At 40.1% G+C, this 22,273-nt stretch overlaps 2 protein-coding genes across 8 annotated transcripts in view; one reads left to right on the forward strand and one right to left on the reverse strand.

Moving 5' to 3' along the window:
• The window catches only part of ATXN7 (ataxin 7), a 131,102-nt gene extending 129,727 nt beyond the window's left edge, over nt 1-1,375 (reverse strand). For 2 of the 4 annotated variants that reach the window (XM_070574785.1, XM_070574779.1), the window contains exon 1: nt 809-943. The gene's annotated coding sequence lies outside the window, so the exon portion shown is untranslated. Of the gene's footprint in view, nt 1-808; nt 1,026-1,333 lie in introns of those variants that run through there. The other 2 variants (XM_070574782.1, XM_070574780.1) reach the window with 2 other exon arrangements.
• THOC7 (THO complex subunit 7) lies at nt 817-21,526 on the forward strand. Of its 4 annotated transcripts, none has more exons than XM_070574787.1 (10): nt 817-894; nt 5,432-5,525; nt 6,965-7,126; nt 15,073-15,190; nt 16,465-16,592; nt 16,914-17,000; nt 18,574-18,631; nt 19,787-19,853; nt 19,934-20,003; nt 20,740-21,526. In XM_070574787.1, the coding sequence occupies exons 3-10, from the start codon at nt 7,042-7,044 to the stop codon at nt 20,805-20,807; spliced, it is 681 nt and encodes a 226-aa protein (XP_070430888.1). In that variant the 5' UTR covers nt 817-894; nt 5,432-5,525; nt 6,965-7,041; the 3' UTR covers nt 20,808-21,526. The 4 variants fall into 4 exon arrangements, with proteins under 4 accessions (XP_070430888.1, XP_070430890.1, XP_070430889.1 ...); XM_008532450.2 differs by lacking the exon at nt 817-894 and adding an exon at nt 5,281-5,325; XM_070574788.1 differs by lacking the exons at nt 817-894; nt 5,432-5,525; nt 6,965-7,126 and adding an exon at nt 1,461-1,710.
• Nucleotides 21,527-22,273: the final 747 nt, after the last annotated feature.

The following is a 22,273-nucleotide window of genomic DNA, read 5'->3' on the forward strand; positions in this document are numbered from 1 at the left end:
TGGTTAGAGAGAGTGTCTTCTCTCCTCCTAAAACCAGAAAATGAACATGCTCTGATGCCCATACACACAGCCAGTGGAAGGCCAATATTATTTCAATGCCAGGGGAGCTTTCACACTCTGAGAGAGGGCAAAATCTTCACTCAAGGTAATTTTTTTTGCCTTTGTGCCAACAGTCAAAGGTGCTAATTCTTGAGAGCACCGTTGAACAGCATTATTGAAGTTTCCACTTCATATACGTGAATAAAATTTTACATATACTGATTTCTAGCTAGCGGTCAAACACACTTCACTGCTACACATTTGCATTTACAACTCTTCCTCTTTGAAAGAACTGAGAGAAAACAGAGAATGAACCTAACTTTAGTACGGAAACTGAAACAACCAAATCCATCCTACACAAGTGCTTCATCCCGGATACGAAGAGGCAGGGTACTCGGAAGGGCAGGAAAATTAGAAAATAACTCTATGCTCCATAAAATACCAAACCTTGCTTCAAAACTCAGACACTCTTCTTGGGGTTGAATCTATCCCACTGGAGAGCAAATCGGCTGTATTGGTCCTGTTTTCTCTGGCCACCTAAATGCTGCCATTTACGAGAAACTCGTCGGAGTTGAATCAAAGTGACTTTGGGACGAAATGCCAATATAATCTGCAGCGTGTAACTCTACACACAAGCCAACGTTTCTCACTGAGCATCCCCCTCCCCCTTCGCTTTTAACTTCCCCTTAAGATGGGGACAGTCACATAGACATTTTTTGAAAATCAAAGAGAAAAATAAACAAATAAATAAATAAATAAATAAAAGCACCCCATCTTGATCACCGACGGGACTCCGGCGCCCGGTGAGGTCGGAGGGCACAACGCTCCCCGTCGCTCCGCGAACTCCTCCTGGAGGTCGACAAGTTTCCCCTTCCCCTTTCCCGGAACCCGCCGCAGCCCAGGGGGAAGGGGAAGGGGAAGGGGAAGGGGGCGGCAGCTGGCGCCGGAACCGCGCGACCTGGAAGCCGGGGCCTTTTCGGCTCGCCGGCCGCGCCCGGCGCAGGGGCCCGCGTTCGAGCGCCGCCCGGTCGCGCGTGGGCGGTCCCTCCGCTGGGCCCCTCGGCCGCGCCCCCTCCCTGCCCGCGGACCCCCGGCTCCCGGCTCCCGGCTCTGTCGGGGCCAAACGCCCTGCCGCCTGCCCCCTGCCCCACCACCCCGGCGGCGAGCCCACCCCCAGCAGCGGCAGCGGGCATGGGGCGGCGAGGGCCACGGGCCCCTTCCCCGGGAAGGCGCGGGGCCCGGCCCCAGGCGGCCCGCAGCCCCCGCTGCCGAGGCGGCGCCCGGACGAGCTCACCTGGCGGCTGGCGGCGGCCTCCGGGGCGGCCTCTGGGCGTGGGCCGGGCGGGGGCGGCAGGGGGGCGGCGGGGGCCGGGGCTGCCGCGGGGGCCGCCGCCGCCGCCCGCCGGGCCTCGCCGCCACACGCGCCGGCCTCGGCCGCCCCCGGGGAGTGCGCGGAGCGCGAGGAGCGCGGGTCCCGCGGCGGCGGCGGCGGCGGCGCGGCGCGGCGAGGCTCAGGCGTCGGAGCAGGCGGCCGCAGGCGCCGCCGTCTCCTCCTCCATGGCTGTTTACCCGGCTGCATTGTGGGAGTTTGACCTCCGCCGCCGCCAACCGCCGCCTCAGCCTGCGCCGCCGCCGCCGCCGCCGCGCACGCCATGGGAGCCGTGACTGACGGTGAGGCCCACTCGCCGCCGCCCCGGCCCGTTCCCTGGAGCCCCGCGGCCTCCCCGGGGGCCCCCGGCCTCCCCCGCCGCTTCCGGGACCCCCTCGGCCTCCGCGATCTGACCCCTGGGAGCCGCAGGCTTCCCCAGCCACTTCCCCCGAGCCCCTCATCCCCCTCGGAGGCCCTTGGACTCCCCGGCCCGCACTCGGGAGGCCGCGCCGGGAGTGGGGAGGGGGTGCTGAGAGCATCGTCGGGGGGCTGGGAGCACACGTGGGGGCCCGGGAAGCGCTGCGTGGGCGGGTGGTACCCGGAAGGGATCCGGGCTGTCGGAGCATGTGGCGAGGGAGCTCTAGGTAGGGGTGGCGGGGTCCGAGGAGCAGCGAAGGGGAGAAAGTGGGGCAGGTCCTGGAGCTGGGGGTCCGGAGGGCCTGTGGAGGGCTGGGAGGGAGTGGGAACTCCAGGGATGGGGCGGGGGTTTCGGGGCAAGCCGGGAAGGAAGGGAGAGGTTCCAGGATGAGAGCATTAGGGGTGTCAGCGTACAGAGGGTGACACCTGGAGGAGTCCTCTGGACAGACTGGAAGGGCCCCAGGCAATGGGGTGGATCGCAATGAAGTACAGAAATTAGCCCTGCATTGGAGGTGGGGAGAGGGAGCTGGGGACCAGATCTAAAAGAGAATAGATGTGGGCAGCGTATATCTGGAGGACATTCGGAGTGTACATGGGGGATTTGAAGAGTCAGTATAGGGATGGGGACACCTAGGGTAGATCAGGACAGTCAAAGAGGTGTGTGTGTGTATGTCTTTGGGGGAGGGTGGATGTTTTTGGTGTCAGCTGGAAGGAGGGGGGTAAAAGGCTGGGTTGGTGAAAAGTTGTGAGGGCAGTTTAGGAAGGTGGACTGATGTGAGGAGGGGCCCAAGGTGTGGTCTACAGTCTGAGAGCAGAAATAAAATAGAGTGATCCTTGGGGAAGGTGGACAGGCGTGATGAGCAACTGCAGGAGGAACCTAAGAAGGTATCCAGTTGAGGAGGAAGGAAGTCCTTTGACATCTGGGAAGGGGAGATCTCGGGGTACTGGGTCTATTTGAAGAAAGGGTGACCAATAACTGTAGATGCCCTTGAAGAGGCCACTTCTGGAGGGTTAGGGGTAGACAGGGTCTCCATATTAAGGGACCAGGCAATGCGAAGAAGAGTAATAGGCCCAAATTTGTGGATGTGATAAGAATAGTGAAGTGGGAGGCTCTGAAAGGTCCAGGAACTTGATGAGAAATTTTTAACTCTGCTTTATTACAGTTTCATTTATTCAGTAGATATTCGTCCTACCTGGGCCAGGTTTTGGGATTGGCAGAATGGACAGGCAAGACCTTTTTCCCCTCTGAGTTCCAGTCAAGTGGGAAAGACCCGTGGATAATTAGTTTTAAGGGTGGCAAATGTTACCACAAGGGAAGTCCAAGGTTGGGGACTGTAGAAGCATGTAACAAAGATTGCTCATCCATTCTCAGAGATCAGAAAGCCTCGCTGGAAAAATTACTCTTAATCCCTTTTTTGAAGGATAAATAGATGTAGTTTGGACTGATGTGTTCCAGGTGGGAAACCGTTTGTGCAAAGGCTGTGAAGTATTGGAAGAACTCAAAGATGACAAATATTGGCTAGAATTTAGAAAATTATGAGCCAGAGATTTCAGAAGGCAATGGGAAACCACTGAAAGTTTTAACAGTGGTATGGTGTGATCAGATTTGCTTTAAAAAAACAATCACCACGTTCTACTATGTGAAGAATGATGCCGGGAAGAGAAAATGAGGAGATAAGTAGGTTCCCTCCCTCATTTCTAACATTTGTGTAGTTTTTACCATATGTCAAGCAGTATTCTAATTCTTGTCCCCACTTTACAGATGAAACTGGGACACTAAGGTGTTCAGTAACTTGCTCAAGGCTGCACAGGTAGTAAGTTAAAGAGCCTGGGTTCAAAACCAGGCAGTCTGGCTCCAGAATTCTTGCTCTTCGCCATTATGCGTCTTGTCTCTCAGCTACTGCTGCAGTGGTTCTAATAAGAGATGATGGGGGTGCGGACCAAGAGGGAATGCAGAGTGACGAGGTGGGAGAGAAATTTATGAGGTAGAATGTTAGGACGTCAGTGAGTGAGTGTTGTGAGGTGAAGGGCTGAGGATTATCCCAGGTTTCTGATTTGAGTGACTGTGTGCTTGTTACATGCTACTTCTCTATTCATTGAGGTAGAAAACTCCAAAGAGGTGCTGGCTGGTGGCACAGCGGTTAAGTGCGCACGTTCCGCTTTGGAGGCCCAGGGTTCAAGGTTCGGATCCCGGGTGCGGACATGGCACCACTTGACAAGCCATGCTGTGGCAGGCGTCTCACATATAAAGTAGAGGAAGATGGGCACGGATGTTAGCTCAGGGCCAGTCTTCCTCAGCAAAAAGAGGAGGATTGGCAGCCGTTAGCTCAGGGCTAATCTTCCTCAAAAAAAAAAAAAAGGAAAACTCCAAAGAAGGGATAGGTTTTGTCAGATGGGACATGGGGAAGGAAGATGAGTTCTAGTAAACATACTGACTGCTGTCAAGTGCCCCCCCTCCCCGACATCCCCACATCGGTGGAGTCCACAGGAACCCCCACTCTGCCACTTAAAAGCTGTCTGACCTTGTGCAGGTTAATTAACCTCTTTGAGCCTCAGTTTCATTCCTTGTAAATGGAGATAATAATAAAATCTACTTCATAGGGTCGTTTTGAGGATTAAGTGCAATAAAAGTCGTAAAGTGCTTTGCATTGTGTCAGACACATAGTAATGTTCAGTAAATACTGTTAAATGTCAGAGTCACTTTCCTTTGTCCTCCACTTTCCTTTGATGAGGACCGTGCCTTCTTCCTCTCTTTATCTGCACAGATTGCCCTTCCCTGACTTTTCTACCCGGTGTCCGACCATTTATTCTTCAAGACCCACCTCCAACATTTCCCTCTTCTCTTTTCTAGAACCAGTTGATCTTTCACCTAATAACCATGTTATTTTATGCATATTGCTGCTTAATTTACTTATAGTGCATATTCCAGGAAATGCCTAAGGCAGCTCACCATAATGAGAAAACATAAAATAGATTGATGAGGAAACAGGGCATAAAGAAAATTGAGATTAGGAAAAACAAGAGGCAGTTAGAAGTGTGGGTGATCCTCAAAATGCAATGGGGAAAGTCTGGCACGTTAATTAAGAAAGCTGCAGGCGCCGTTGTTTCTGTAGCAGTCTATACCAAGGGGCAGGAGCAGGTCCCTTCTGTGATCTAGTGTACATGAGAGAAGGCAACATTAGATATCAGGACAAGCAGTTTTTCTGATTTAAACACTAGATAAAAACGTTCTCTTTAGGGTCATCATAAAGAAAAGCCAGTGTCATATCTGTTACTTCTTTTCAGCACTGAGGATCATAGCTGATGTGTTTCTTAGCACATCCCTTACTAGGTCAAAGAAGGCTAACTCAGAGTTTAGGAAGGCATTCTCAAGTCAATAGACCATATGGTTTAGGTGGGTAGCTCTGCTGGACTACCTTAATTCGGGACAAGGTTTTTTTGCTTGTTTGTTTTAAGAATATCTAGACCACAGAGAAAAGGAGGAATTACACCTTCTTCAGGTAATCTTCTATAAACATTGTTTTTCTCAACTGAGCTTTGAGTAAAAAGCAAGCAGAAGTGAGTAATATGTGTGATAGGTCAACAAATCTATTGTATACCTTCTAGGCACATTGTGTGGTGCTGGTTACAGCAGTAAACTATACAGAGGAAGGCCTGGCTCCTGCCTGGGGAAGAGAAGCAATAGTGTACAATAAAATTAGTAAGTAAGATAAGTTCTGAGAAAGAACATAATTGTGAAATTAAGTACTGAGAATGAACTAGATGGAATGATGGCAGAGAATGATGGGGGAAGGCTGCCAACAATTAGGCTAAAATAGGGTAATCAGGTATGACCTCCCTGAAAAGTGAGATTTAAAATGACACCTGAAGAGTCAACTGTGTGAAGAGCCCAGGAAAGTATTCTAGATAGAGGCCACAACTAGTGCAAAGGCCTGAGGCGAAAACAAGCTCTGGGCCCTTTAAGGAAGGCCACTGGGGCTGGATCCAGGTGTGCCAGGATGGATGTAATAAAAAAGGAGGTCAGAGAAATAAACAAGAACTCATGAAGAGCCTTGCAGGGCATGGAAGGGAGATTGGATTGTCTTCTGTTGGAACGCATTGGAAATGATTGGAGGATTTTAATCAGGAGAGTTAGTGATCTCATACGCCTTTTAGATCATTTCAGGGTGCTGTGTAGAGAACGGATTCTAGGAAGGCAAGAATGGAAGCAGGGAGGCTAAGGAGAAGTATTCCAAGTAAGAGACGAGGCCGACTTGGATTAGAGTGATGGCACTAGAGAAGACTGAGAAGTGGATAGCCTTGATCTCTCAGTCATCCACCTGAAAAGTTCTTGGAGGAGTACCAGTGCCTGCCTCTGGAGCTTAGAGGAGGGCCAATGTCCGCTCACAAATTTGGGGTGCCTGGCAAGGTGTATGCCCTCATGTAATCCTTACATATGGGTCTGCATATCCAATTGGACTGGGAGCTCTTTCTTTCCTGCACCCAATACAAGGACACTTTGGTTAATTTGAGGAACTGTCCTACCTCAGAGGGAAGGAAAGAGGTATTATCTTGTTTTATCTATAGCTACTCACCTATAGATATCAACAACACTATCATTTCATAGATGGAAAAATGGAGGTCTTCAGAAGTTAGTGACTTACTGTCACATAGCTAGTTATTGGCAAAGCCATTCTCTCTCCCCATGTTGCCACCCCAGCATTTTGGCTAACTGAGAAACAGTTTAGATGTTGTCAGTGTTAATTTAAACTCAGTTCACAGTTTGTATTTTCTATGCATTAATTTAAAGGGTGTTAAGCAGTGTTAGTACCCTGATAAAAATCATTTCAGAAGCACTCTTTGTAGTACAGAGAACATTAAGTAGGTATATTGATATGCCAGAGCAACAGATGGGAGGTGAGAACGGGGTGGTGGGGAACTGGATGTGGCTGTACATTCCATTTAATAGAGCTTGTTGGTTTTGACAGAGCTTGTTGCTGTTGTTGTTCTTTTTAAATTAGAAAGCATAATGCATGACTATCTGCTTGTTAAACCTTGAAATAATGGTTTTTAATATGCCTGTGAACAATATGACAGAATAATGGAACTGTACTATGACTTTCTAATAATGTAGTTGTGTATATTTTTCTATGACTGCAGAGGTGAAACTACTCATCTGTAAAAGGAAGATAATACACACTTTATAGGGTTGATTCAAGGATGAAGTGTGATAATGTATGTATATCACTTCGAAGTTGAGTGACCATTTAATTTATTGTCCAAACCAGGACACTTTTCAAAGTGAAAAGAAACAAACAAGAGGTATGGCCATCAAATAGGAGTGTATAAATGCCGTATAAGTGTCTGCTGCTGCTCTTATTCCTGTTTCAATTGCTGGTCCAATGTTAATTAGACATTTGCGGGCACAGGATTTGTTTAGGTTTTTTTTTCACTGGTGCCAGTGGATTTGCCCACTTTGTTCCCTCATCTGTGGCCCTAGTGCAGGGATTACTGATGCAGTTCAACTATTAAAGGGTTCTTTAGCCAAGATAAATGGTTTCTCAAAGCAACATTGGACTTTCAACCTTGACTTTGTTAGCACTGTACTCTAAACATTTAAATAAATCTAGAGAAAGACAAAGGACCCCAGCACCATTTTTTTGCTTTTCTTTTTTTAATTTTTAATTTAATTTTGGTTTAAGTAATTTACTTTGGCATCAGCAATTTCTTTAGACTGGTCCTAAGTATCTCACGAGAGATCAATATTTACATGGAGGAATCAAACCGTCTTTTTTATTGTTCTTTCCTTCTGCCTTTTTTGTGTCTTTTTAGTATTGTTGACCTTAGAAGTTGTTTTAATGATTTTAATTATGCTTCTTGAAAGGAGGGGCCAGATGTTATTTTACCATAAGGAATGTAACACACTAGCATATATGTAATTTATCTTAATAATTTGTGAGTAGTGGCAATCCAGTGATAAATCTAACAGGAATCTGCATGCTCATTGCTTTTACATGGCCTTAGTCTCTGCTCTTAATAAGTCAGTCCAAGCCAGTTTTCTTTTTTCTCACTAACACGTCATAGATTTATTAAAGAACATTAATTAGAATTTTTAATACAGAAAAAAAAATGAGGAAAAGTACCTCAGAATGACCAATAAGCTCACTACTGGGATAACCACTGCTGATTTTCTTAAAAATAATACATCAGAAAATTCAAGAAGAAATATACAAAATGACAAGTGAAGACTTTCTCCTCTAAATCTTTCACTATTAATCCCTCTCCCCAGAGGTAATCACTATAAACTGTTTTTGTGTACCCTTCCAGACTGATTTTTAAATGCCCATAAAAGGTAAAAAGCACCTTCTTTGATGTCAGATTCCTGAGATTGAGTCCTAGCTCTGCTGCTCCTTACTTCCTGTGACATTTAATTTTTGGCAAGTAACTCAGTTTCTCCATCGGTAAATGAGGGGTAATGCAGAGTAGCAGCTACGTTATAGAGCTGTTGGACGGATTCAGTGTGTTTGTATGTGAAAAACCTTTAGAACAGTACTTAACATATTGCAAGCGTTATGTATCTGTTAGTATGTCAGTGTGTATACCCACTTTAAAATTTTATGTAACTGCTTCACACTTTTCTGTGTTGTACTTTGATTAATGATATATCTTGGACCTCTCTCTAATTTGTCTTGGAGCTCTTTCTACCTTATTCTTTTGTATCAGTGTGTGGTATTCTATTGTTTTAAAAATTAGTCCCCTTTTAAACATTTAGTTATTTCTAGTTTTTTACTCTTACAAATATTATTACAATAGAGATATTTGTATAGATGTCTTTACATACTAATGAAAATAATTTCCAGAAGACAGGTCCAAGGCTTTATTTATTTTCATTTTTGATACCTTTTTTTGATACACGGCCCTAATAGCCAGCTATTTTTTCCACTGTCATCCTGTCTCAAATTGTTACCCCTTCCGGCGCTTTTCACTTCAGATCCAGAGTGTTTCAGAAACCAAGAAAAAGTCAGTGGTGGCTTTGCAAGTCCTTGCTCAACTGCCTTTAGAAAGGGCATGCTAATCCTCATTGGTAGATCACAGGATTACCAATTCCTAAAGCAGGTGAGGTTGTACTGCCCTGAGGTCTAGCAGTTTGGGGAGGCCCATTGGCCGGTTGCTTAGCCCTCTGAGGAGATTACATAACTTGAGGCTTTTGCCACATTCGTCAAGCCTTGACCTGTCCCTAAAGAAGTAAGTATTTCGGAAATTGTCCCACCATTATCTTCCAAATTGTTTTCCTCTTTCCTTTTTTGAGTATTTGCTCCATGATGTTCTGAAAACTTGTTTTGTAATCAAGGTTTTAATAGCTACTGTGAGGGAATAACAATTATGAGTTTTGAAAGGAATGTTAGTCTGGGTTTGTAAGAGATTGTCCTTTCCATGGTAAAATGAGAACACAGTTAAAATATCTGTGTCATCTGACCAGAGGCTTGGAAATGGAGAGTTGGTGTAGTGACTGTAAAGGAGTCATTTCTGCCTGTTCTCCTTTTATGGAAAATGGGGAATTAAAATCTAACCCCATGGAAGGACTTTTTGAGGCTTATTTAATGTCATAAGTAAGTTTCTATTTCTTCTAGGTATAGGTTGGCATAGAAGACAAGGAGTCTAAAATACACCCCAGTTTCGCAAGTGAATATTTGCTTATCAGCATACATGTGTCGTAACTGATTTTAAAGTGTTTTGAATGGCAGACATTTTGTAAGTGTAATTATGGTACAACATATAACTGAATCCAGTGAGAAATTTTCCTACAAACCTAAGGTCAGGTGGAAACCACCATTCTTAGGGCAGATGTTGAGTATTTTGATTTAAAAGCTCTTTCCAGATGGCATTGATTCTCGTAGTCAGCAAAGAAAGTAATCATGACAACTATGGAATGATGTTGATAACATCACTAAAATAGTTTCTAAGTCATTTTTACTGTTTTTATATGGTGGACCAAGGCCCACCAGAATTATTAATATTAGCATTCAAACTGCTTACAGAGCGCTTCAAGCATGTTAGTAATGCTTGAAGTCAATGCGTATAGTAAACAAAGCATGTTTTAGGTGTGTTCACTCTAGAGCTCATTGATCAGGTGCTATTAAAAGTGATAATACTCATGTCGTACATGTTAGGAATCAGCAGCAGCAGGCCATCTTTAAATTTAAAAAGAACAGAGGTTTTCAAACTAGCAATTTCCCTTTTTGTTTTATTTGTTGCTGTTGGAGCTATGCTCTGTACTTTATATGTTATTTTAGTACTCATCTCGAGAGAATTTCCTTTTTTAAAAAAATTTTTTTATTGAGGTAACACTAGTTTTTTACATTGTATAAATTTCAGATGTACGTCATTATATTTTGACTTCTGTGTAGACTACATCATGTTCATCACCAAAAGTCTGATTACCATCCGTTATTGTACACATGTGCTCTTTTACCCCATTCACCCTCCTCCTTTCTTACTTTCCCTCTAGTAACCACCAATCTATTCTCTGTATCTATGTGTTTGTTTGCAGTTGTTGTTCTATCTTCCACATATGAGTGAAATCATACCACATTTGGCTTTCTCTGTCTCACTTATTTCACTTAGCATAATACCCTCAAGGTCCATTGATGTTGCAAATGGCAAAATTACATCTTTTTTATGGCTGAGTAATATTCTATTATGTATATATACTATATCTTTATCCATTCATCCATTAATGGGCACTTAGGTTGTTTCCAAGGCAATTGTTGGCAATTGTTAATAATGCTGCAGTGAACATAGGGGTCCATATCTTTTCGAATTAGTGTTTTTGTGTTCTTTGAATAAATACCCAGAAGTGGAATTGCTGGATCATGTGGTATTTCTATTTTTGATTTTTTGAGAATTCTCCATACTGTTTTCCATAGTGGCTGTACCAGTTTGCACTCCCACCAGCAGTGTATGAGCGTTCCCTTTTCTCCCCATCCTCTCCAACACTTGTTATTTCTTGTCTTTTTATTTGGTAATAGCCTTTCTGGTGGGCGTGAGGTGGTAGCTCATTGTAGTTCTTTTTTTTTTTTTTTGAGGAAGATTAGCTCTGAGCTAACATCTGCTGCCAATCCTTCTCTTTTTGCTGAGGAAGACTGGCCCTGAGCTAAGATCCGTCCTCTTCTTCCTCTGCTTTATATGTGGGATGCCTACCACAGCATGGCTTGCCAAGTGGTGCCATGTCCGCACCCAGGATCCCAACTGGCAGACCCCGGGCCGCCAAAGCAGAATGTGTGAACTTAACCACTGCACCACTGAGCCAGCCCCTCATTGTAGTTCTGATTTGCATTTCCCTAATAACTAGTGGTGCTGAACATCTTTTCATGTGCCTATTGGCCATCTGTATATCTTCTTTTGAAAAATGTCTGTTCCGATCCTCTGCCTGTTTTTTAAATCAGGTTTGCTTTTTTGTTGTTGAGTCCCAGAGAATTTTCTAAGCAGCAACTTTCTATACAGTTTAAGCCAGAAATACGATGACCTTGCAATATGAAGCTTAAGACAAAAGCAGACTGTGAGAAATCATAACTGGGCAATCCTTTATTTGCATAAATGCATAATATATGTCTACATAGGTATATAGATATATCTATAGATATATCTTCAACATTTACTCACTTTTTAACATTTTTAGGATGACGTAAGTTGTGGATTCAGTTTAACATAAAGATAAAGATAGGGTTTTTTTTGCTTTCCTACTATGATCAATCATTGTGCTCCTTTGTATACTTTTATTTCCATAAAGTTTCGCAGGAGTCTTACAAAGTAGATAGATTTATTTCCACTTTACAGATGAAATTAAATGTTGGTCACACATGTACATACACGCAAAGTAAACACTAACCAAAACATCGGCCCCCAGTTTTTGACCTCTGGCCCGTGGATTTGGCTGTAAAGAAATGCTCTTAGATGAAAAAGGGATAGGGCTGAAGTGGAAGAAAGACCTATGAATGCCTTGACAGGGAATCCCCTGTGTCCCCAGAACTGGTCGTAACACACGCCTGCTCATGCCACCAGTGTGGCATTGGCCCCTACCTTTTCCAAACCATGTCTGCTCAGCCCTAACCAGCCGCCCGGGACCTGTGATTCTAATCTCCTCGACTTTTGTTTCATACCATTTTGCTCCTACTCTGCGGCTTTGGTAGCCTCCTAACTAGCCTCTCTGCCTTTGGGCGTTTCGTAGTTGCAGTCCATTTTGTACACTGCCTTCAGCTTAATCTTCCAAGAAAGTCTTGCCCGTGAACTTATAGCAACTCCCAGTTGCCTCCCAGCAAGGTCCAAGTCTACTGGTATGGCATTTACTAGTGTGGACTCACACAATCTGACTTCTGCCTGCCTTTCTATCCTTGGTCCCGCTGTTTATCTTCACTCGTCACTCGTCCAGCCTCCCCAGTGTTCTAGTGTACTCCTGTCCCAGATCCAGCCTTTCATCCCCTGCCTCTGTGGTGGCTCACACCTTTCTCCTTGCCTGGATGGGGGCTGGGAAAGGACTTTAGCTTGCTTTCTTTTTTCCTTTTTTAAAACAGCTTTATAGAGGTATAACTGATATACAAAGAGCAGCATATATTTCATGTGTACAGTTGGATGTGTTTGGACATAGGCAAACAGCTGTGATGCTGTCACCACAATCATAGCTTTCTTTTGCAAACAACAGCTAATAGATTTTGAGTACTCATATTGTTAAAAAAAAAATCAAATAATATATAGATATTTCCCCATCTTCCAGCTTACCCTCCATCTACCCTACTTATACTACCTATCTCCCTTGGTAACCCCTTTTATTGGTGTCTTGTATGTCATTCCAGGGTATCTATGGGAATATAAGCACATATGAATATATTCTTATTCCTCATTTTTATATCAAAAGAAGCATACCATACATACTGTTCTTTACCTCACTCTTTTAACAAGTTGTCTTAAGTGATCTCTCTATATCAATACATAGTGTTTCCTTAGTCTTTGTTTTTTATAGCTTCATAGTATTCCATCATATTTTTATACCAAAATTTGTTCAACTAGTCCTCTGTTAATGGACATTTGGGTCATTTCTAATCTTTTGTTATTACGTTTCAATAAGTTATCGGACATGTCATATTGCATATGTGCAAGTAAATCTAAGATTGTTGGGTCAAAGGCTGTATGTTAGTTGAAACTTTGATAGATATTGTTAAAATGCCCTTTAGCATTTTTGAGTATCAGAAAAGTAGCTCAAATTCCACTTCCCTTGATGCTCCAAGCCAAAGAGGGGCATTCTCCTAGTCTCTTCTGCTGTGTACTGTGTCACTCATTTAATGATCACAGCCTCTTCTGTGTGTGCATTCCTATGTGTGGTATTTCTCCAACTAGAGTGAAACAGCTCAGGTCTTTATTTGATAACCTCAGAAATTAACTCTGGTACCTATGGACACATCTGCTCATGGATCAAGTATTCATGTCTTTTGTACAAGTAGAGAAATCTCTGCTGTGGACCTGAAAATAACATAGTTGACTCCTAGTCCTTGTTAGTGTTTTATTGAGACAAAGCTCTTTGAAGGGCAGATGGTCCCATGCAGGCACCACAAATCCAATTTAAAAATATTTATTGAGCATCAGAAATGTGAAGACACAGTGTGAGAGGCTGGGGAGGAAACAGAATGGACAAGGTCACTTCGTAACTTTTTCCCCAAGATTATTTGGCCTGTACAGTGTTTTAAGCACTTTTCAAAAACTTTGTAATTGGGATATTGCATACATATATAAAAGTGCACAGAGCTTAAGTGTACAGCTAGAATGGTCACAAAATGTGTTTGAAAAATTTTTAGTTAGTCACCAAACTTTAAAAATCTCTTGAAAAATCAGCTCTGTTATAGCTTGCCCCTTAGTCATAGTACTTTCAGTTTCCCTCCGATGTTATCTCCCTATTCCCTGAATGCATTTGCATTTGAAATCCCTGGTCCTCAATAAAGTAGGAGGCGCAGGCATTTAGGAGGATGATGGGGCTCCTTGGGGACTTGACAAGAGCAGAGACCACTAAAGGAATCACAAAGCAAAGCAAAGCAAAGGAATTGAACAGCATCGATGCTACCAGACTGCTAACCCAGAGGATGTTTACCTTTGTTTTAACAAAGTTAAAACATGTTTGTAATAAATAAAAACGTTATTCATTTTCTGCATTTTAATCTCTTCAAGGAATGTGTTTTATTTCTCAGTCTCCTCAAATAACATTGTTGTTGATTAAAAACTGAAATCATTAGTTTGTGTTTTAAAGTATAAAATTAAAACACTGAATGAATCTGTAGCTTGAGCAGCCTGTCAAAGCCATGACTCAGAGAACAAAACCCAATTCTAAAAATGTTTATCTGATGTTGTCATAGAATAGATTTTAAAACTGAAGCCATCTGCCTTCCAAAGTTTATCTCCGCTGCACCTGCGCTCAAAAATACTTCTGCCTACACACAGGAACTATTGTTTAAAGATTTTGCTGTTGATTCATCATGCAGACTCTCCAGGAATCATTCACACTTTAAAATTTATTTTTTAAAAAATAATGCATGTACATGGAAAAAACAAACTCTACAAAACCGTATAGGAAAACTAAATATTTTCTCCACCTCCATCTGTAGTCCCTCTCACCAGAAAAAAAACACTGTTACCAGTTTCTTGTGTATCCTTCCAAAGATATTCTCTGAATACATAAACACGTACATGTGTGATGCGCACAGACACACACATACACACAAAGCCTGTCCTTTTTCTATACAAATGACAGCAAACTGTATGTGCTTCTCTGCACCTGTTCTGTTTTCCTTCTGCTTAACATATTTAAGGAGATTTTTTAGGCATCAGTATATACATCCACACTATTCTTTTGGCTTCATGACAATACATTATATGAATGTTTCATAATTGAATTAGTCTCTTAGTCGTGAATGTTTAGGTTTGCAATCTTTATACTACAAACAGCACTGTTAAGAACATCCTTTATCTTTGCTCATGAGTGCACATGTGTCTATAGGAGGAATTCCTAGAATTGGAATTATGGAATCAAAAGGTATGTGCAGTTTTTGTATTGTTTGTTGTTGCCCAGTTGCTGTACAAAGGGTGTACCGGTTTACATTCCTTCGGCATATGTCAGTGTAGTTCTCAACACCCTTGCCAACACTTTTATTATCAGCTCTTTTGTCCCTGAAAGTTAACAAGAGCCAGAGGGTCATTTTAATTCACATTGTTCTTCTTTCCTCCAGACGAAGTCATAAGGAAGCGTCTCCTAATTGATGGAGATGGTGCTGGAGATGATCGGAGAATTAATCTGCTAGTGAAAAGTTTCATTAAATGGTGCAACTCTGGATCACAGGAAGAGGGGTATTTCATTTCCCCATTGTGTCTGTACCAATGTCCTGATGTGGTTTTAGACCATCTATATATACAGTCTTGTTAATATTTCTAATTTTTCACTCACCATAAATGTCCAATGGAATCAACTCTTGGTTAATCAAGAGTAGATTTTTCTAGCCTTTACTTCTCTTCAGAGGCCTGCTCTATGTTTATTAAAATGTGCTGAAGGTGTAAGGGTACGAAGAAATGAAGATTAGATTCAGATTCATTAACTTGATCACTTTTTGCAGATAAGTGTTTAGTAAGACAAATATCTAAATCAAATTTTCTCCTTTTTTTTTTTTGGAGGAAGATTAGCCCTGAGCTAACTTCTGCTGCCAATCCTCCTCCTTTTGCTGAGGGAGACTGGCCCTGAGCTAACATCTGTGCCCATCTTCCTCTACTTTATATGTGGTACGCCTGCCATAGCATGGCTTGCCAAGCAGTGCCATGTTTGCACCTGGGATCCCAACCAGCGAACCCCAGGCTGCCAAAGCGGAACATGCGAACTTAACCACTGCGCCACAAGGCTGGCCCCAATTTTCTCCTTTTTAAATAAGCTAATGAAAAGTGGCTACAAGGTTTTATATGTATTTAATAATTTTGTGTGTGTGAGGAAGATTGTTCCTGAGCTCACATCTGTTGCCAGTCTTCCTCTTTTTGCTTGAGGAAGATTGTTGCAGAGCTAACAGTTGTGCCAATCTTCCCCTATTTCATGTGGGATGCCGCCACAGCATGGCTTGATGAGTGGTGCTACGTCCGTGCCTGGGATCTGAACCTGCGAACCCCTGGCCACTAAGGCAGAGTGCATGAACTTAACTGCTATGCCACTGGTCCAGCCCCAGTAATTTTTTAACTTAGGAAAACTTTCCTCATTTGAATTGGCTTTTCACGTATATAAATAATTGTATAGAGTGAAAAAGTTGTGAGAATACAATTGTGAAGATAAAAAACCATGTTAATCAAAACATTTTAGAAAGTATTTTAAACAATATTCAAACAAATAGTTGTTTGAATTAAGCTTATATTGATAAGAACAACAGACACATCTTTGCGTTTGTAACTAAAGCAGTTTATAAATTCAAGTATACCACATTTGGAAAAAGAAAACATAAGGGACAGATATTCTAAATTATTTTAAATAAAGTAAATGATTCTCTCAGAACTTGGTATAATTTAATTAGCAAATATTTGCCTACACTATAATAGTTCAACTTTGGCAGTCTACAAAAAATCTTTATTCTATTTCTCTTTTTCATCAGATACAGCCAGTACCAACGTATGCTGAGCACACTGTCCCAATGTGAATTTTCAATGGGCAAAACTTTGCTGGTATATGATATGAATCTCAGAGAAATGGAAAATTATGAAAAAATTTACAAGGAAATAGGTAAAGAAACTTAAAGTAATAAATGTTTCTGTCTGTAATTTTAATTTTATGGCCTAAAGGAAACAATATCTGATAATACTTTTTTTTTGGTTACTGGGAGAATAATAACGATAACACTATTAATAGAAAAAATATAGTAAATGTTAGCTATAAAAATATATTCTAATATGATACAATACTTTGGGTTACAGTGGTTTTTTTAAATTCCAGCATCTATTTAATTAGCAATGGAACTTAATTTAAAAAACACATTTTAAAGTTGAAAATGTATGGAGATTATACATGTTGTCGTATCTGTCTTTAAAAAACCTTTTTATATAGAATGTAGCATTGCTGGAGCACATGAAAAAATTGCTGAGTGCAAAAAGCAAATTCTTCAAGCAAAACGAATACGAAAAAATCGCCAAGGTAAGGGTTTTGTGGGATTTAGTGTGCAAACATTTTGTTACTGACTGGTACTTTCATGCAGTTTTTAATGTTGTGCGGGAAAATCTTCAGCTAGAATCAACCTGAATTATAAAAAAAGAATTCAGAGCCAAACTCAATTCTTTAAAACTATATTATTTTTTAAAATAGCGGAGAAAGAAGGCTGTGCCAAAAAAATTATTTTTTGCTGGCTTGTATTGATTATCTAAGTATCTCTCAAGCTCTCATTTTTTCTCACTGTCTTCAGACACCTCTGTCTAAATAACGTGGTGGTTAATCAGCAAAGGCAGTTTACACAGATACACCAGATTTAGGGTTTTGTTTCTTGTTTGTTTAATGGAGCAACTTTTAAAAAAAAGAAAAAAGAAAAGAATTTAAGCCCAGTGCGTTTTTTATTAAGTAGAAAACAAGCAAACATTTACAAGCTGCCTAAATATCAAATAAGAGGAAGATAAAGTTTAGTTTTGTTCTGATCTCTTTTGTTTTTAAATTAAGGTATGTCTTTATTGTAGCCTATAAAAACTATTTTAAAATGATTTTTAATGGAGGGGCTTTGCTTCTCCTATAATGTAAATTGAAAGAAAGAAAGATAAAAAATATAATGTATAATTACGTTGTGACATATACATGAAAAACTAGAAGGAAATAGAAAATGTTGATCAGTATTTTTGGGTTGTGGGTTTTTCTGGCTTAGGTTCTTCTTTTTTAAACTGAGAATGTATTATTTTGTAATCCAAAAATTTTTTATTAGAAATCATACTTTTATTGAATTAATATGCTGATTTCCAAGACAATGAATTTTACTTTTTAATGAGCAAATTAAGATGATATTTAATTCCTTATTTTAAAAATCGGTTTTTGAATTCAGTCTAAAATGCATGTGGTCAAATTTCACTGGCCAATTTATTGCAAGATATACCAACTTATTTAACAATTAATATCAATTCTAAGATCATTTAAAAATCATTTACAGTGTTTCTCTTGATTTATGAAGCTTTTAAATGAGTGCTGCCTTTCATCATTTCATAAGAAAGGTTAACAAGAGATACATATTAGAAGTCTCAACAGAGCAGAAACAGAGTCCCTGAATTTTAAATCCTTTCTAAGTTTCTGAAATCTTTACCTTTAGAATGAGGGAGAAGTGTAATTTGCTTTGTCTAAGATCTGAGATTCATGGTAGGATATTTACCTCACTGATCTTTTATTTGCTGGGCGAATAGTGAATAAAATCCTCTTCAGAATCAGTCCACTTGATGATCAATAATGACTTAAGTTCGCTATGCTTATCTGGCCTCTTATATTCTGCCCAGCGATAGGTGAATGGAAAAACAGAGTGGGAGCTAAAGTCAAGCCTTGTTTGGAACACTTGTGCAGTCCTGTATCATTACAGTTATGGTTGAATCAAGTGAAACTGGCAGTATTCTTTCCATCCTTCAATATTTTCACTTCTCTTTGTACTAGGAAAGTGACTTGGAGAGATTTGTGATATTAAATATTCTATTTTGATATCCAGGTTCAAAAATCTTAATTTGGTAAATATTTTTATATCTTTCAGAATATGATGCTTTGGCAAAAGTGATCCAGCATCATCCAGACAGGCATGAGACTTTAAAGTAAGTTCAGTGCTTTACTTTGAAAGGAACTGATCTTTGTACATAAATGTTTACATACGAGCCTATGCATTCCATTTTTATGGGAATACATAATATGTTTCAAAAGGAGGGATCAGATCTTCAATACTACATGTTCTAATACTGTTGGTTAGATTTTTCCTTCCTCTTGCTTTATTGACTATAGTTCTAAAGTAAATGCATCAGTACAGAATGGGATAAGTACAACATAGTCTACTCATATAGTAAATACTAAATTGCAGTTAAGAAGAATAAACTAGATATACACTTTTTTTTTAAAGATTGGCACCTGAGCTAACATCTGTTGCCAATCTTTTTTTTTCTTCTTCTCCCCAAATGTACAACATAGTTGTACATTCTAGTTGTAGGACCTTCTGGTTGTGCTATATGGGATCCTGCCTCAGCATGGCTTGATGAGCAGTGCCATGTCCACGTCCAGGATCCGAACTGGTGAAACCCTGGGCCGCCAAAGTGAAGCGCGCGAACTTAACCACTCGGCCAGGGGTCCGGCCCCTAGATATACACTTTTTAAGCACGGATCTCAAAATCAGTGAAAAGAAAAACAGAAAACATATAATGAATTTTAAATTATTCCTAAGTTTCTGAAATACAGAATAATAACCATTTATAAAAGTTAGAACCCCCCAAAATATTATATACTAATACTGTATATTATTCACAGATACAAATATATGCATAAAAAAAGGATTGGAATGATATAGTGATTGCCTGAGTGGGGGCTAGAGGAAGAAAAAAGCCTGGGATAGAGGATGAGGGGTGAAGTTCAAAGGGTATTTCAAGTTAATCTGCAATGTTTTCTTTCTTTTACTGAGAAAAAAGACTTATAAGTATGATAAAATGTTAAAAGTTATCAATTTGGGGCGTTTGTTATTATATTATCTATGATTTCCTGTACTTGAAAAATTATCTAAAAATATAATTTTAATGAAAATGAGTACATATTTAGGAGTTAAGAAGAAATCATTCTTAGTTTTAAAAGTCTCACCCTAATGGATGGTTATCACTTCTTATCCTTTTTTATTTTTAAAATACTATTTACTAACTAAAAAGTTAGATATTAATTGTGAATTCTGTTCCCCCAATTAGCAAAATATGACACTGTTTTATTTTTTTCAGGGAACTAGAGGCTCTGGGAAAAGAACTAGAACATCTTTCACATATTAAAGAAAGTGTTGAAGATAAGGTATTTGCATATGAATATTAGCCTTGTGATATGTATATATTCATAGATCAATGTGTATTAATTTTTTCTTGTTAACACAGCTGGAATTAAGACGTAAACAGTTTCACGTTCTTCTCAGCACCATCCATGAACTTCAGCAAACACTGGAAAGTAAGTGGGAATAGTCTCAAAATGAATGTTTAACATTTTTAAATGATCCAGAGGCATTTCTTCTAAAATATACATCTTAAAGAGAGAGTACACCTTCAGTTTCAGAACAAGGGTATAGCTAGATGACATTAGGAGGTATTCATACTGTTCTGCTTTTTGAATATACGTAGAAAAGCCTGAATTTGTAGTAATATATGATTTAAACGCACATGTAGTGATTTAAACTAAGAGAAATTCAAGGATCATAGATTTGGAATTTTTCTTGGTTTATTATAGTTTATTGCTATAAAGTTATGATTCAGGACCCACGCAGCAATAGGTGAGTGAAGTAATCAGTGCCTAGTCACATCTGCACACTCAGTGAATGAACGGTGTGTGCTTTGAGGAACTGGAGACTTGCTCTTGGTATTAACTATGGCTTGTTGGAAATTTCTGTGTTATCTGATCTTCTGATTGTTTTTGAGAAAAGCCTAAGACCTAGTTTTGTTTTTTTATTTGTTTAGTGAAGTCTGTCACATAAGTTTTACATTTTCATTCAACTAATAAACAACCACCACCAAAACAGCACTTTTAAAAGCAAATACTTGTGTGAGCCAATTACAGTCATGGGTTGTCATTTTGCCATCTTTGCTTTAAATAGATTGGCTAATAAAGGATAAAAATGTTTTAATATATTCATTAAACATGCAATTTAAGCAAATTTGGCTATGATTTTATGTCTCTTTCTCCACTACAGATGATGAAAAGCTCTCAGAGGTGGAAGAAGCTCAGGAAACAAGCATGGAAGCAGATCCTAAGCCATAGACAGGCTGGCACGCACCATTCCCGAGGGTATTGAAGTGGCAGTGTGGTCTGATTGTGTTTAGAATTTGTCGTGCTCTTCAGATATTTAAAGTTTTGGCAGTGATCTACTTTACTTTTAAATATTAATGCACAGTTCATTCATATTTCTTCACACAAAGGAAAATGACTTCAGTATGGATCTGTTTTTATTGAAATGTCTTTTTTTATTCTTAAACTTCAAAGGTAGAAAGCAGCATCCAAAAATATTTAATAAGATATCTTCAAGCCAGATATATTTTTGTTCTTTAGTATTGTAGGTAGTTTTTAACTGGTAACATTGATTTGTCTACGAAATAAGTTGAAGATTGTGAGAAAGTGGTGTTTTTAGGATGTACATGAGAAAATGAGTCAATTTCTGGAAACTGTTACCACTTCTGTAAATGGAGTCCATGAATAGGCTTCAGGAGGGCTATGAACTTGTGAAATTATGTGCAAAATGTTTGTGGCATATGCTTATTGTGGGAGAGGTTCCATGATATTAAGAATCACTAGTATAAGAGGTAATTACAAAATGCAAAGTAAATCAATATGCATCACTCTCTAGAGCTCTCTCCTTAATACTTGAGAAATGTCATTATTAAATGTTTGTTGATATGTTTTCTCTCCACTGTTTTGTTCTTTAGGAGTCATTTTCAATAGAAAAAAATGTATTAATAAAGTGAAGAGTTGTTTGAGATAAATAGTCTAAGATGGTCTTGAATAAAGGATTTTGTGACTTTTTTTTCTGTGAGGAAGATTGGCCTTAAGCTAACATCTGTTGCCAATCTTCCTCTTTTTCTTTTTTTCTCCCCAAAGCCCCAGTACATAGTTGTAGTATCGTAGTTGTAAGTCTTTCTAATTCTTCTATGTGGGATGTCACCATAGCGTGGCTTGATGAGTGGTGTGTAGGTCCACACCAAGGATCTGAACCAGTGAAGCCCAGGCCGCCGAAGTGGAACACGTAAACTTAACCACTATGCCAACAGGCCGGCCCCTGTGATCTTTTCAAAAATTAAGCTAAGGCTGAATCACTTGTAATTTTCTTAAATATTGAATTACATGTTCAATACTTGTTAGGTTCCATTCTTATCCATTTATTTTAGTTCAGAAACATGACGCTTTGCATGAATCATATCTTAATAATGTTACATTTTTGTAATTTTAATAAGAATTCTTATCTTTAAAATGAGAGTTTAAATTAGCTCAGTAGTATTCATATTAAAAGTGTCATAATACCTTTAAATGCTTCCTCTAATTTCATCTACTAAATCATGGGAGAAATTTCTTCGCAGAATTTCTATGCTCTGAGAAATGTTTCTATTTTCCATTATTAGTAAGAATTATGAAGGAAAAATTGCTTACATTGACTCAGAATTAAAACTCAGTTTTTCACAAAGGATCATTTTTTAAGGACTGTTGGGCAGAATATCCTAAACCACCCCCCACTG

Source organism: Equus przewalskii, chromosome 15, assembly GCF_037783145.1.
Source record: "Equus przewalskii isolate Varuska chromosome 15, EquPr2, whole genome shotgun sequence".
Lineage (NCBI taxonomy): Eukaryota > Metazoa > Chordata > Mammalia > Perissodactyla > Equidae > Equus > Equus przewalskii.

Excerpts from the sequence above, each read along its gene's own strand:
- THOC7 (XM_070574787.1), top strand. The coding sequence starts at position 7,042 with ATGTATATCACTTCGAAGTTGAGTGACCATTTAATTTATTGTCCAAAC. Across the intron at positions 7,127-15,072 it reads TGAAAAGAAACAAACAAGAG|ACGAAGTCATAAGGAAGCGT; the intron begins GTATGGCCATCA and ends TCTTTCCTCCAG. Across the intron at positions 19,854-19,933 it reads AAGAAAGTGTTGAAGATAAG|CTGGAATTAAGACGTAAACA; the intron begins GTATTTGCATAT and ends TTGTTAACACAG.